Below are 12,743 nucleotides of genomic sequence, written 5' to 3'. Positions count from 1 at the left end.
AATGGGGGGTCCTGGGGGGGGAATGGTGGGTCCGGAGGGGGGAATGGGGGGTGCGGGGGTCCCACCTTGTCCTGCAGCACCAGCAGCACCGTGCGGGGCCCGCGCTCCAGGGCCGGGCCCAGCATCTCCCGCAGCGCCTCCTCCGTCACCACCCGGCCCCCGGCGCCGGGCGGCGGCCACAGGGCGCTGCGGGGAGGGGGAAAACGGGGTTCAGGGGGGGCCGATGCGGCTGAGCCCCGGCCCCCAAGCGCTCCCCATCATCCCCGGCCCCACCTGTGCGTGGACCAGGCGAGCAGCGGCACCTGCGCGGCCCGCACCGGGGCCGGGCCCAGGCTCAGCCCCAAGGCCCAGGCCCAGAGCAGGGCCCGGGCCCGCAGCGCGGCCGCCAGCGCCGCCGCCATCTTGCCTCTGAGCCCGCCGGCCCGCTGCAGCCACGCCCCCTCGGGGCAAGCCACGCCCCGCTGCGGCGCGCGAGCCAACCGGGGCCGATCCCTCGCCTTGGCCACGCCCACTGCGTCATCCCAGCCAATCGCTATGGGTCGTGGCCACGCCCCCTCGCGTTGGCAACGCCCACTAAGGTGCCAAGTCTCTCCTTTTTAGGGCATGGTCACGCCCCCTCCCGCTGCAACAGCCAATCGCCATCGGCCTTGGCCACGCCCCCTCTGTCGATTGATTGACCCCAGTCCCATGCTAATGCACCGCCTTTATTAATGGGGGGGGGGGAGGCGACCTCCGGGCCCCCCCCCCGGTCGGGTTTGGTTGGGTCCCAATGGGACATTGGGGTCCCTGGGGTTGGGGGGGGGCGATGGAAGGGTCCATGCGGGGGCTATGGGGGGGTCTCCCCCATGGCGGGGGGGGGGGTTCGGGGGTGCCCCCCCCACCCCCCCAAGTGCAGCAGCACCAGGAGGGCCACGAGGAGCCCCAGGGCCAGGAGCTGCGGCCGCAGCGGGAGCAGGCGCCGGGGGGGCTCCTGGGAAGGGGGGGGGACCCGAGGTGGGGGGGGCCGCAGCGGTTCCCGTGGCAACGGCCCCCCCCCCGCCCCGGGCCCCCAACTGGGATGGTCCAACCTGGTGGAGAGGGGGGGGGAACACAATGAGGGGGGGGGACACAAAGGGACCCCCCATGGACCCCGCCATGGACCCCCCCTCACCTTGGCTCCTCCTCCATCAGCACGGGGGGGGCTCGGAAACGCTCCGGGACCTGGGGGGGGGAAACGAGGGGGGGGGGTCAAAGGAAGGAGGGGACCCCCCCAAACCCCCCCCCCCCGCCCAGACCCTATGGACCCTCCCTCACGGGCTGCCAGGCTCGGGCTGCCCCCACGTAGTCCGGGGGGGGGGCGTCGTGGTCGGGACCATCTGTGGGGGGAGAAAAGGGGGGTGAGGGGGTGCGGGACCCCCCCATAGAGCCCTATAGAAACCCCATAGAGCCCCACAGACACCCCCAAACCCCCCCTGAGACCCACTTGGACCCTGCCAGAACCCCCCTGAAGCCCCCCAAGACCCCCAATGACCCCCCCCCCGCGCCCCCATGGACCCCTCCAGGCTCCTCTATCGCCCCCCAGGATGCCATTGGGACCCCCAACCCCCCCCAGACCCACATGAAGGTCCCCAGGCCCCCCCCCGAGCCCTTGGGACCCCCATAGACCCCCATAGAGACCCCTATAGGAACCCCATAGAGACCCCCATAGGGCCCCCCTAGGCCCCCCCGGCCCCACTGACCGCCCCCCCCCCGCCGGCACCGCCGGGTCTCGAACTCGTAGATCTTCTTCTCGTAGAGCTTCCGTGTGGGGCCTGTGGGGAGGGGCCAGACCCACGGCGTGACCCACAGCGCCCCATAGAGACCCATAGAGACCCACAGCGTGACCCACAGCGCCCCATAGAGACCCACAGCGCCCCATAGAGACCCATGGAGACCCACAGCGTGACCCACAGCTCCCCATAGAGACCCATAGAGACCCACAGCGTGACCCACAGCGCCCCATAGAGACCCATGGAGACCCACGGCGTGACCCACAGCTCCCCATAGAGACCCATGGAGACCCACAGCGTGACCCACAGCGCCCCATAGAGACCCATGGAGACCCACAGCGTGACCCACAGCGCCCCATAGAGACCCATGGAGACCCACAGCGTGACCCACAGCTCCCCATAGAGACCCATAGAGACCCACAGCGTGACCCACAGCGCCCCATAGAGACCCATAGAGACCCACAGCGTGACCCACAGCGCCCCATAGAGACCCATGGAGACCCACAGCGTGACCCACAGCTCCCCATAGAGACCCATAGAGACCCACAGCGTGACCCACAGCGCCCCATAGAGACCCATGGAGACCCACAGCGTGACCCACAGCGCCCCATAGAGACCCATGGAGACCCACAGCGTGACCCACAGCTCCCCATAGAGACCCATGGAGACCCACAGCGTGACCCACAGCTCCCCATAGAGACCCACAGCGCCCCATAGAGACCCATAGAGACCCACATAGAGACCCGCAGCCCCCATAGAGACCCATGGAGGCCCACAGCGTGACCCATAGCGCCCCATAGAGACCCATAGAGACCCACAGCGCCCCATAGAGACCCATGGAGACCCACAGGGACACACGGAGACCATAGAGACCCAACGCAACCACAGAGACATAGAGAGGCCCATAGCGACTCACAGCGCGTCCCACAGCGCCCCATAGCGACCGTGGAGGCACAGAGAAACCAAGGAGCTCCCTCTCACCCCATAGAGCCCCATAGAGACCCACAGAGACCCCATAACGCCCCATAGCACCCACCCTGCAGGGACCCATGGGGGATGCTCTTGAGCTTCTCCAGCAGCTCCTTGTCCGTCAGCCCCCGATAGCTCTGCATGGCTGGGGGGGGGGGGCAACGTGGGGGGGGGCACTTGGGGGTCCGGGGGGGGCGCTGGGGGGCTACGAGTGGGGGGTGAATGGGGGGGCACAAATGGGGGTCACGGGGGGCAATGGGGGGGGGGGGAGGGGGGGGTCGCCCATTGGTGGGGGCGGAGACACAAGGGGGGGGTGCCCAAAGTTGGGGGGAGGGGCTGGAGGGGGGGGGGGGCAGCGCGGGGTCACGTTGGGGTCATGGGGGGGGAGCGGGGGGGGCCCGGGGGGAGCCCGGGGCCGGTACCTGGGTCCGGCGGGGCCGCGCGGGGCGATGACTCAGGGGGGGGGCGTGGCCAGGGAGGGGGCGTGGCCACCGTGGCGTGAGGGCGGGGCCACGGGAGGGGGCGTGGCCGCCGCCGGGCCACGCCCACGGGGGGGGCAGCTCCAACCGGGTCCTGGCGCCCCGCAGCCGGACCCGCCCGTGTGGGGCACAAATGGTGCCCCCCCCACCCCACAAGAGCCCTCGAGCCCCACCACGCAATGGGGCAGCCCCATAGATGTGGGGCTCAGATGCTGGTTCCCCCCCCCATAGATGTGGGGCAGCCATGAGGCCCCGGTGCTGATGTCTGCCCCATAGACGTGGGGCAGCCCCATAGATGTGGGGTTCAGACACTGGTTTCATCCCCCATAGATGTGGGGCAGCCATGAGGCCCGGGTGCTGATGTCTGCCCCATAGATGTGGGGCAGCCCCATAGATGTGGGGTTCAGACACTGGTTTCATCCCCCATAGATGCGGGGCAGCCATGAGGCCCGGGTGCTGATGTCTGCCCCATAGATGTGGGGCAGCCCCATAGATGTGGGGTTCAGACACTGGTTTCATCCCCCATAGATGTGGGGCAGCCATGAGGCCCGGGTGCTGATGTCTGCCCCATAGATGTGGGGCAGCCCCATAGATGTGGGGTTCAGACACTGGTTTCATCCCCCATAGATGTGGGGCAGCCATGAGGCCCGGGTGCTGATGTCTGCCCCATAGATGTGGGGCAGCCCCATAGATGTGGGGTTCAGACACTGGTTTCATCCCCCATAGATGTGGGGCAGCCATGAGGCCCGGGTGCTGATGTCTGCCCCATAGATGTGGGGCAGCCCCATAGATGTGGGGTTCAGACACTGGTTTCATCCCCCATAGATGCGGGGCAGCCGTGGGGCCTGGATGTTGATGCCTGCCCCACGGATGTGGGGCTCAGACGCTGATTACCCCTCAGGATGGTGTGGGGCAGCTATGGGGCGCACACCTTGGGGTCCGCCCCACAGATGTGGGTCGCAAGGAGGAGGCGCTCGCAGGCGGTTTCACCGTTGTCTTTATTCCCTCCGTGGGGCCGAGGGGGGGCTCAGCCCCCACCCACCCCCAACCCTGCCCCACACTTGGGGGGCAACCGGGGGCCCCCGAAACGTCACAATCACGGCACAAGACAGACATGGGGGGGGGGGGGCGGGGAGAGGCACGGCCGGGGGGGGGCGGAGGGGGGGGTTTGGCAGGGCACGGCCGGGGGGCCCAGTGGGGCTACGGGGTGGCGCTATGGGGCAGGGCTATGGGGGGGCGCTATAGGGCAGGGCTATGGGGCAGGGCTATGGGGCAGGCTCAGGCCCCATCCCCGGCACGGCCACGCCCAGCCCCTGGTCCCGCCCGCGGTGGGTGCCGCACGGGGCGGCTCCTCGGCACAGCGCCCCCTGCTGCGGGGGAGGACCTGCGCGGGAAGAGTGCTTGCATCAGCGCGCCCCCTGCTGCAGGGGCGGACCGAGCCCCCACAGACCCCCCGATGGGCAACCCAACCGGGTCCCCAACCCCCCCCCCCTCCATGGGGCACCCCCCAACTGCCTCCAAACCCCATGGGGCACCCCCAAAGTGACTCTCACCCCTCACAGGGGACCCCCAACGCCTCCCACTCCATGGCGCCCTCCCAAAGGGCCCCAGTGCCCCCCAGGCCTCCCATGGGGCACCCCCCCCACTGCCTCTTTGCCCCACAATTGCCCCCCAAGGGCCATCCCCTCCCCCTGCCGCCCAAACGACCCCCCATGGCACAGCCACAAACTGCTCCCCCTGCCCCCCAAGTGTCACCCCAGGCCCCCCCATCCCATAACCACCCCCAAAGGACCCACCCCAACCCCCCCATGACCCCCCCCCCCCCACTCCCCCTGCCCCACTCACCCTACATCTGGTTGGCGAAGGAGGTGGGGGCCCCCTGGCCGTACCCCCCCTCGGGGGGGCCGTATCCCCCTTGGCCGTAGTCGGGCTGGTAGCCCCCCCCCGGCTGCCCATAGCCCCCCTCAGGCTGCCCGAACCCCCCCTCGGGGGCTGGTGCCTTCTCGGGGACCCCTGGGGGGGGGGGCCGGGCCCCGAGGCCCCCCCATCCGGTCTCCTTGAAGACGAACCAGATGTTCCCGGTCCACAGCACCAGGTTGAGGAAGCCGAAGACCTGGGGGGCAGCGGGGAAATGTGGGGGGCTGGGGAGGGGGGGGGCAATGGGGTGTTGGGGGGGGGCTGTGGGACATGGGGGATATGGGGCACCAGGGGGTTATGGGGCGCGGTGGGGCAGGGGTTGCTCCAGCCCACAAGGGGGCGCTATAACGGGGGAGGTGTTACTCCACTCCACAAGGGGGCGCTATGACACGGGAGGTGCTGCACCCGCCCACAAGGGGGCGCTATTACAGGGGGGGACGTGCTCCCCCGCTCCACAAGGGGGCGCTATAGGGATGCGTTGCACCATGCCCCAAGGGGGCGCTCTCGCAGGCGCTGTGTCCCTCCGGTCCACGAGGGGGCGCTATAACACGGCGGTGTGTTACTCCACGCCACAAGGGGGCGCTATGCCCGCGGCTCTGTTTCCCTCCCCCCCCCCTCCCGCCTCCGGCCCGGGGGCGCTCTCTCACCACCGAGGTGTTGAGGCCGGACATGCGGGGCGCCCCCTGCGGGCGGCAGCGGACCCCGCTCCTCCGGCACGCGCTGATCTCCGCCAGGACCCGCGCCGGCTCCGTCGCCGCCTTCACCCCCGCCAGCGCCGCCGCCCACGCGCACGACGCCACCAACCACAGGAAGGCCAAAGCCGCCGTGACCCCCAGGTCCTGGGGGGGCAATGGGGGGGCAATGGGGTCATGGGGGGGGGGGGGCACCCGAAGCACCCACCCCAGAGCCCCCAAACCACCCCCATCACCCCCAAAGCTCCATAACCCCCATCAAACCCCTTCCCACCCCCATGAACCCCCCTGTGTGTCCCAAATGCCCCCCCACCCCCTATAACCCCATCACCCCCATTGCCCCCATCTGCCCCTAACTCCCCCCACCTTCATCACCCCCCATCACCATCTACACCCCTCCGTAACCCCTTACAATCCCCAGCACCCCCTATAACCCATCACCTCCATCACCCCCATCTCTCCATAGCCCCCCATAGCCCCCCTCACCCTCTATAACCCACCACCCCCCATTGCCCCTATAGCCCCCATCACCCCCCATAACCACCCTCATCACCCCTCATAGCCCCCCATTACTCCCTATAACCCTCACCCCCCATAGCCCCCATCACCCTCAATAACCACCCCTGCATCACCCCCCATGGCCCCCACTACTCCCCATAGTCCCCATTACTCCCTATAGCCCCCCATAGCCCCCATCACCCCCCATAGCCCCCCATAGCTCCCATAGCCCCCATAGTCCCCCATAGCCCCCCATTGCCCCCATCACCCCCCACAGCCCCCATCGCCCCCCATAGCCCCCATCACCCCCCATAGCCCCCCATAGCCCCCATAGCCCCCATAGCCCCCATCACCCCCCATAGCCCCCATAGCCCCCATAGCCCCCCATAGCTCCCATAGCCCCCATAGTCCCCCATAGCCCCCCATTGCCCCCATCACCCCCCACAGCCCCCATCGCCCCCCATAGCCCCCATCACCCCCCATAGCCCCCCATAGCCCCCATAGCCCCCATAGCCCCCATCACCTCCCATCGCCCCCCATAGCCCCATAGCCCCCCATAGTCCCCATAGCCCCATAGCCCCATAGCCCCCCATAGTCCCCATCACCTCCCATCGCCCCCCATAGCCCCATAGCCCCCCATAGCCCCATAGCCCCCCATAGTCCCCATAGCCCCATAGCCCCATAGCCCCCCATAGCCCCCATCACCCCCCATAGCCCCATAGCCCCCCATAGCCCCATAGCCCCCCATAGTCCCCATAGCCCCCATAGCCCCATAGCCCCCCATAGCCCCCATCACCTCCCATCGCCCCCCATAGCCCCATAGCCCCCCATAGTCCCCATAGCCCCATAGCCCCATAGCCCCCCATAGCCCCCATCACCTCCCATCGCCCCCCATAGCCCCCATCACCCCCCTCCCCCCCCCCCCCCGCGCTCTCACCACGCGGGGCCCGCGCCCGCCGGGCGCGCATGCTCGGGGCAGCCCCAGGTACGCGCCCAGCGCCGCTCCCGCGCTCAGGAAGGCGCCGACGCCGACGGCGACGAAAAACTGCGCGGCCGAGGAGAAGTCCCCGAGCAGGAACACGCGCTCGGGCGGGCCCGCGCACGGCGGCGCCTCCAGGTACGCGCGGTGCAGCCTGCAGGGGGCGCCGTCACCCGCCCGCCCGCGCCGCCCCGGCCCCGCGCTCGGCGGCCGCCTTGGGAGCGCCGGGGAGGGGAATGGGGGGGAATGGGGGGGGTATGGGGGGTATGGGGGGGGTATGGGGGGTATGGGCACCCCGTTATGGGGTATGGGGGGTATGGGGGGTATGGGCACCCCATTATGGGGTATGGGGGGTATGGGGGGTATGGGGGGGTATGGGGGGTATGGGGGGGTATGGGGGGTATGGGCACCCCGTTATGGGGTATGGGGGGTATGGGGGGTATGGGCACCCCATTATGGGGTATGGGGGGTATGGGGGGTATGGGGGGGTATGGGGGGTATGGGCACCCCATTATGGGGTATGGGGGGTATGGGGGGTATGGGCACCCCATTATGGGGTATGGGGGGTATGGGGGGTATGGGGGGTATGGGGGGGGTATGGGCACCCCGTTATCGGATATGGGGGGGGTATGGGGGGTATGGGGGGGGTATGGGCACCCCGTTATCGGGTATGGGGGGTATGGGGGGAATGGGGGGGTATGGGCACCCCGTTATGGGGTATGGGGGGAATGGGGGGTATGGGCACCCCATTATGGGGTATGGGGGGAATGGGGGGTATGGGCACCCCGTTATGGGGTATGGGGGGAATGGGGGGGTATGGGCACCCCGTTATGGGGTATGGGGGGAATGGGGGGTATGGGCACCCCGTTATGGGGTATGGGGGGTATGGGGGGAATGGGGGGGTATGGGCACCCCGTTATGGGGTATGGGGGGAATGGGGGGTATGGGCACCCCGTTATGGGGTATGGGGGGTATGGGGGGTATGGGCACCCCGTTATCGGGTATGGGGCTATGGGACTATGGGGGGCTATGGGGGGGGTACGGGAACCCCACTATCGGCTATGGGACTATGGGGTGGTATGGAGGGCATGGGCACGGGCACCCCATTATTGCCCATGGGGGTCTACGGGGCCCCTATTACCGTCTATGGGGCTCTATGGGCACCCCATTATTGCCCATGGTGGTCTATGGGGCCCCTATTACCGTCTATGGGGGTCTATGGGCACCCCATTATTGCCCATGGGGGTCTATGGGGCCCCCATTACCGTCTATGGGGGTCTATGGGCACCCCATTATTGCCCATGGGGGTCTATGGGGGCCCCATTGCCATCTATGGGGGTCTATGGGCACCCCATTATTGCCCATGGGGGTCTATGGGGCCCCTATTACCGTCTATGGGGGTCTATGGGCACCCCATTATTGCCCATGGGGGTCTATGGGGGCCCCATTGCCATCTATGGGGGTCTATGGGCACCCCATTATTGCCCATGGGGGTCTATGGGGCCCCTATTACCGTCTATGGGGGTCTATGGGCACCCCATTATTGCCCATGGGGGTCTATGGGGGCCCCATTGCCATCTATGGGGGTCTATGGGCACCCCATTATTGCCCATGGGGGTCTATGGGGCCCCCATTACCGTCTATGGGGGTCTATGGGCACCCCATTATTGCCCATGGGGGTCTATGGGGGCCCCATTGCCATCTATGGGGGTCTATGGGCACCCCATTATTGCCCATGGGGGTCTATGGGGGCCCCATTGCCATCTATGGGGGTCTATGGGCACCCCATTATTGCCCATGGTGGTCTACGGGGCCCCTATTACCGTCTATGGGGGTCTATGGGCACCCCATTATTGCCCATGGGGGTCTATGGGGCCCCCATTACCGTCTATGGGGGTCTATGGGCACCCCATTATTGCCCATGGGGGTCTATGGGGGCCCCATTGCCATCTATGGGGGTCTATGGGCACCCCATTATTGCCCATGGGGGTCTATGGGGGCCCCATTGCCATCTATGGGGGTCTATGGGCACCCCATTATTGCCCATGGGGGTCTATGGGGGCCCCATTGCCATCTATGGGGGTCTATGGGCACCCCATTATTGCCCATGGGGGTCTATGGGGGCCCCATTGCCATCTATGGGGGTCTATGGGCACCCCATTATTGCCCATGGGGGTCTATGGGGACCCCATTGCCATCTATGGGGGTCTATGGGCACCCCATTATTGCCCATGGGGGTCTATGGGGCCCCTATTACCGTCTATGGGGGGGTCGATGGGGCCCCCCGCCCCCCCCCGCTGCCCCCTCCGTACCGGAAGGGGTACCCGAAGGTGACGGTGATGTCGGGGGCGCTGCGGTTGGGGGGGGGGCACTCGATGCTCAGCTCCAGCGACCCCGAGTACCCCCCGCACGTGGCGAAGGCGAAGATGGAGAACACCTGGGGGGCACAGCGGGACCCATAGGGACCCATGGAGCCCATAGGGACCCATAGGGACCCATGGAGCCCATAGGGACCCGTAGAGTCCATAGGGACCCATAGGGACCCATGGAGCCCATAGGGACCCATAGGGACCCATGGAGCCCATAGGGACCCGTAGAGCCCATAGGGACCCGTAGAGCCCATAGAGCCCATAGGGACCCATAGAGCCCATAGAGCCCATAGGGACCCATAGAGCCCACAGGGACCCATAGAGCCCACAGGGACCTCTTAGGGACCCATACAGCCAATATGGACCTGTAGAGCCCCATAACCCCTCCATAGACCCCATAACCCCCCCATAGAGCCCCATAACCCCTCCCATAGAGCCCCATAACCCCCCCATAGAGCCCCATAACCCCTCCCATAGAGCCCCATAACCCCCCCATAGAGCCCCATAGCCCCCCCATAGAGCCCTATGTAAACCCCCCAATACCCCCCTCTTGTCCCCGGGATAATCCCAGCTTAAGGCGGGTGGCCCAGATGGGGGGGAGTGGCCACAGGGGGATAGATGGGGCTATATGGGGCTATGGGGCGGCTATATGGGGCTATGGGGTGGCTATGTGGGGCTATGGGGCGGCTATATGGGGCTATGGGGTGGGTATATGGGGCTATATGGGGCTATGGGGCGGCTATATGGGGCTATGGGGCGGCTATATGGGGCTACGGGGGGGGTATATGGGGCTATGGGGTGGGTATATGGGGCGGCTATATGGGGCTATGGGGCGGCTATATGGGGCTACGGGGGGGGTATGTGGGGCTATGGGGCGGGTATATGGGGCTACGGGGGGGGTATATGGGGCTATGGGGGGGTATATGGGGCTATGGGGCGGGTATATGGGGCTACGGGGCTCTATGAGGGGTCTATGGGTGCTAGGGGGAACTATGGGGTCTATAGTGCTCTATGGAGGGGGTCTAAGGAGTCTACGGAGGGGTCTATGGGACTCTATGGGGGGTCTATGAGGCGCTCTATGGGGTCTATGATGGAGTCTATGGGGCTTTATGGGGTCTATGGAGGGTCTATGGGGGGGCTCTATGGTGTCTATGATGGGGTCTATGGGGGGCTCTATGGGCTCTATGGGGGGCTCTATGGGCTCTATGGGGTCTATGGGGGGCTCTATGGGGTCTATGGGGGGGCTCTATGGGGTCTATGGGGTCTATGGGGGGCTCTATGGGGTCTATGGGGGGCTCTATGGGGTCTATGGGGGGGCTCTATGGGGTCTATAGGGGGCTCTATGGGGGGCACTCACCCACTCCAGGACCTTGATGAAGCCCAGGGGCTCCTTCAGGACCCGGAACTGGCCCCGGGCCACGAACTGGGGGGGGGGGGGGGAGCAGAGGGGGGGGGGTCAGAGGAGGGGGGGGCACCCCCAGGCGTGACCCCCCCAAGGACAGTGCGGGGGGGGGGCTGTGACCTCACACGTGATGCGACGCTGACGTCACAAACCGCCCCCCCCTTATTGCTGCATCATCTCCCCCTGCCCCCCCCAATGCTGCGGTCCCTGCCCCCCCCAAGGGCAAACCCCCCCCCATTCACCCCCATTCAATTCACCCCCCCCAGACCCCAACCGAGGCCCCCCCCTCCCTTCCCGGTGCCCCCCATTCAATTCCCCCTCCCCAATGCCCCCATTCATTGGGGACCCCCCCGACGGGGGTCGCAGCGACCCCGTTTTGGGGCTGGGGGGGGGGAGATGTGGGGCTGGGGGGGTCTCTATGGGGGGGTCCCTATGGGGGGTCCCGGGTTGGGGGGGTCCCACCTGGTTCAGCATCTCCATCCTGCAGGCTTGGGGCGACGCAGCGCGGCGGGGGGGGGAGCGGCGCGGGCTGGAAGAGCCGCGGAGAAGGGGGGGGGGGAGCGAGAGAGGGAGGGAACAGCGGCGCGTGCGCGGAGGGGGGGGTGGAGGAGAGGGGAGGAAGAGCCGCGGGGGAGGGAGGGATGCGAGGAGGGAACAGCCGCGGCGGAGGGTGGGGCGAGCTGCGCATGTGCAGGGCTGGGAAAGGGAAGGCGGAAGTGACGTCTGAAGGCGGCGGCGCCATCTTGAGAGAGGGAAAAATGGGAGAAACTTGGGGGAAATGTGGGAAAATTGGGAAAAAATGGGAGAAAATTGGGGAAAATGGGAGAAATAGGAGAACATGGGAGAAATCTGGGGAAAATAGGAAAAATTGGGAGAAAATTGGGAAAAATTGAAGAAAAATTGGAAAAATCGAAGAAAATGTGGAAAACTGGGGAAAATTTGGAAAAGATGGGGGGAAATTTGGGAGAAAATAGGAGAAATCTGGGGAAAATGGTAGAAAGTGAGGGAAAATGGGAAAAATTAGGAGAAAATTGGGAAAAATGGGAGAAAATTTGAAGAAAATGGGAAAAAAATTGGAAAAATTGGGAGAAAATGCGGAAAACTTGGGAGAAAATGGGAGAAATCTGGGGAAAATGGGAGAAAGAGAGGGAAAATGGGAAAAATTAGGAGAAAATTGGGGAAAATGGGAGAAAAATCGGAAAAATTGAAGAAAATGGGGAAAATTGGGAAAAAAATGGGAAAACTTGGGAGAAAATGAGAGAAATTTGGGAAAAATGGGGGAAAATGGGAAAAATTAGGAGACATGTGGAAAAATGGGAGAAAATATGGGAAAATTGGGACCAAATTGTGGGAAATGGGGAGAAACTCAGGAATAAGAGGGGGAAATGGGGGCTCTGTGGGTGCAGGGGGGGCCCCCACATCTCCCCACGGCCGGGGCTCAGTGAATGGGGGGAGGGGTCCCTGCTGTGGGGCGCCCCCAGCCCCACATTGACCCCATTGAGCTCCATTGACACCCCCCCCCCCCAGCGCTGCCTGGGGTGGGGCCTGGCGCCTCTCCCGCCAATCAGAGCGCTCGCCCCGCCCCTCACGCCCTTTTCCAGCCAATCAGAGCGCGGCGCAGGCTCACTCCGCTCCCTCCGGCGCCGTTTGAGCCCGCTGACGTCACGGCGGCCCCGCCCTCTTCCCCATC

At 66.1% G+C, this 12,743-nt stretch overlaps 2 protein-coding genes across 2 annotated transcripts in view; both read right to left on the bottom strand.

The window, feature by feature from the left end:
* The window catches only part of FAM50A (family with sequence similarity 50 member A), a gene marked incomplete at its 5' end in the record, with an annotated part of 8,614 nt that extends 5,754 nt beyond the window's left edge, over positions 1–2,860 (bottom strand). Inside the window, 7 exons of the mRNA XM_080635793.1 lie at positions 66–186; positions 274–497; positions 902–1,067; positions 1,151–1,200; positions 1,294–1,355; positions 1,719–1,790; positions 2,785–2,860. Of these exons, the coding sequence (XP_080491919.1) occupies positions 66–186; positions 274–497; positions 902–1,067; positions 1,151–1,200; positions 1,294–1,355; positions 1,719–1,790; positions 2,785–2,860 (771 nt within the window). The remainder of the gene's footprint in view (positions 1–65; positions 187–273; positions 498–901; positions 1,068–1,150; positions 1,201–1,293; positions 1,356–1,718; positions 1,791–2,784) is intronic.
* A 1,614-nt stretch (positions 2,861–4,474) lies between these two features.
* Positions 4,475–12,637, bottom strand: LOC308230832 (synaptophysin-like; the record flags this gene model as incomplete). Its single annotated transcript, XM_080635792.1, is given in 8 exon segments — positions 4,475–4,580; positions 5,042–5,093; positions 5,096–5,309; positions 5,761–5,952; positions 7,241–7,436; positions 9,595–9,719; positions 11,009–11,074; positions 11,516–12,637. Coding segments are annotated over 8 exon segments (1,329 nt in total). The 5' UTR covers positions 11,894–12,637.
* Positions 12,638–12,743: the final 106 nt, after the last annotated feature.

The sequence above is a fragment of the Psittacula echo genome (assembly GCF_963264785.1).
Source record: "Psittacula echo genome assembly, chromosome: 28".
NCBI classification, from domain to species: domain Eukaryota; kingdom Metazoa; phylum Chordata; class Aves; order Psittaciformes; family Psittacidae; genus Psittacula; species Psittacula echo.
Note: the sequence above shows the minus strand (reverse complement) of the source record. Positions and strands in the feature narration are given on the sequence as shown.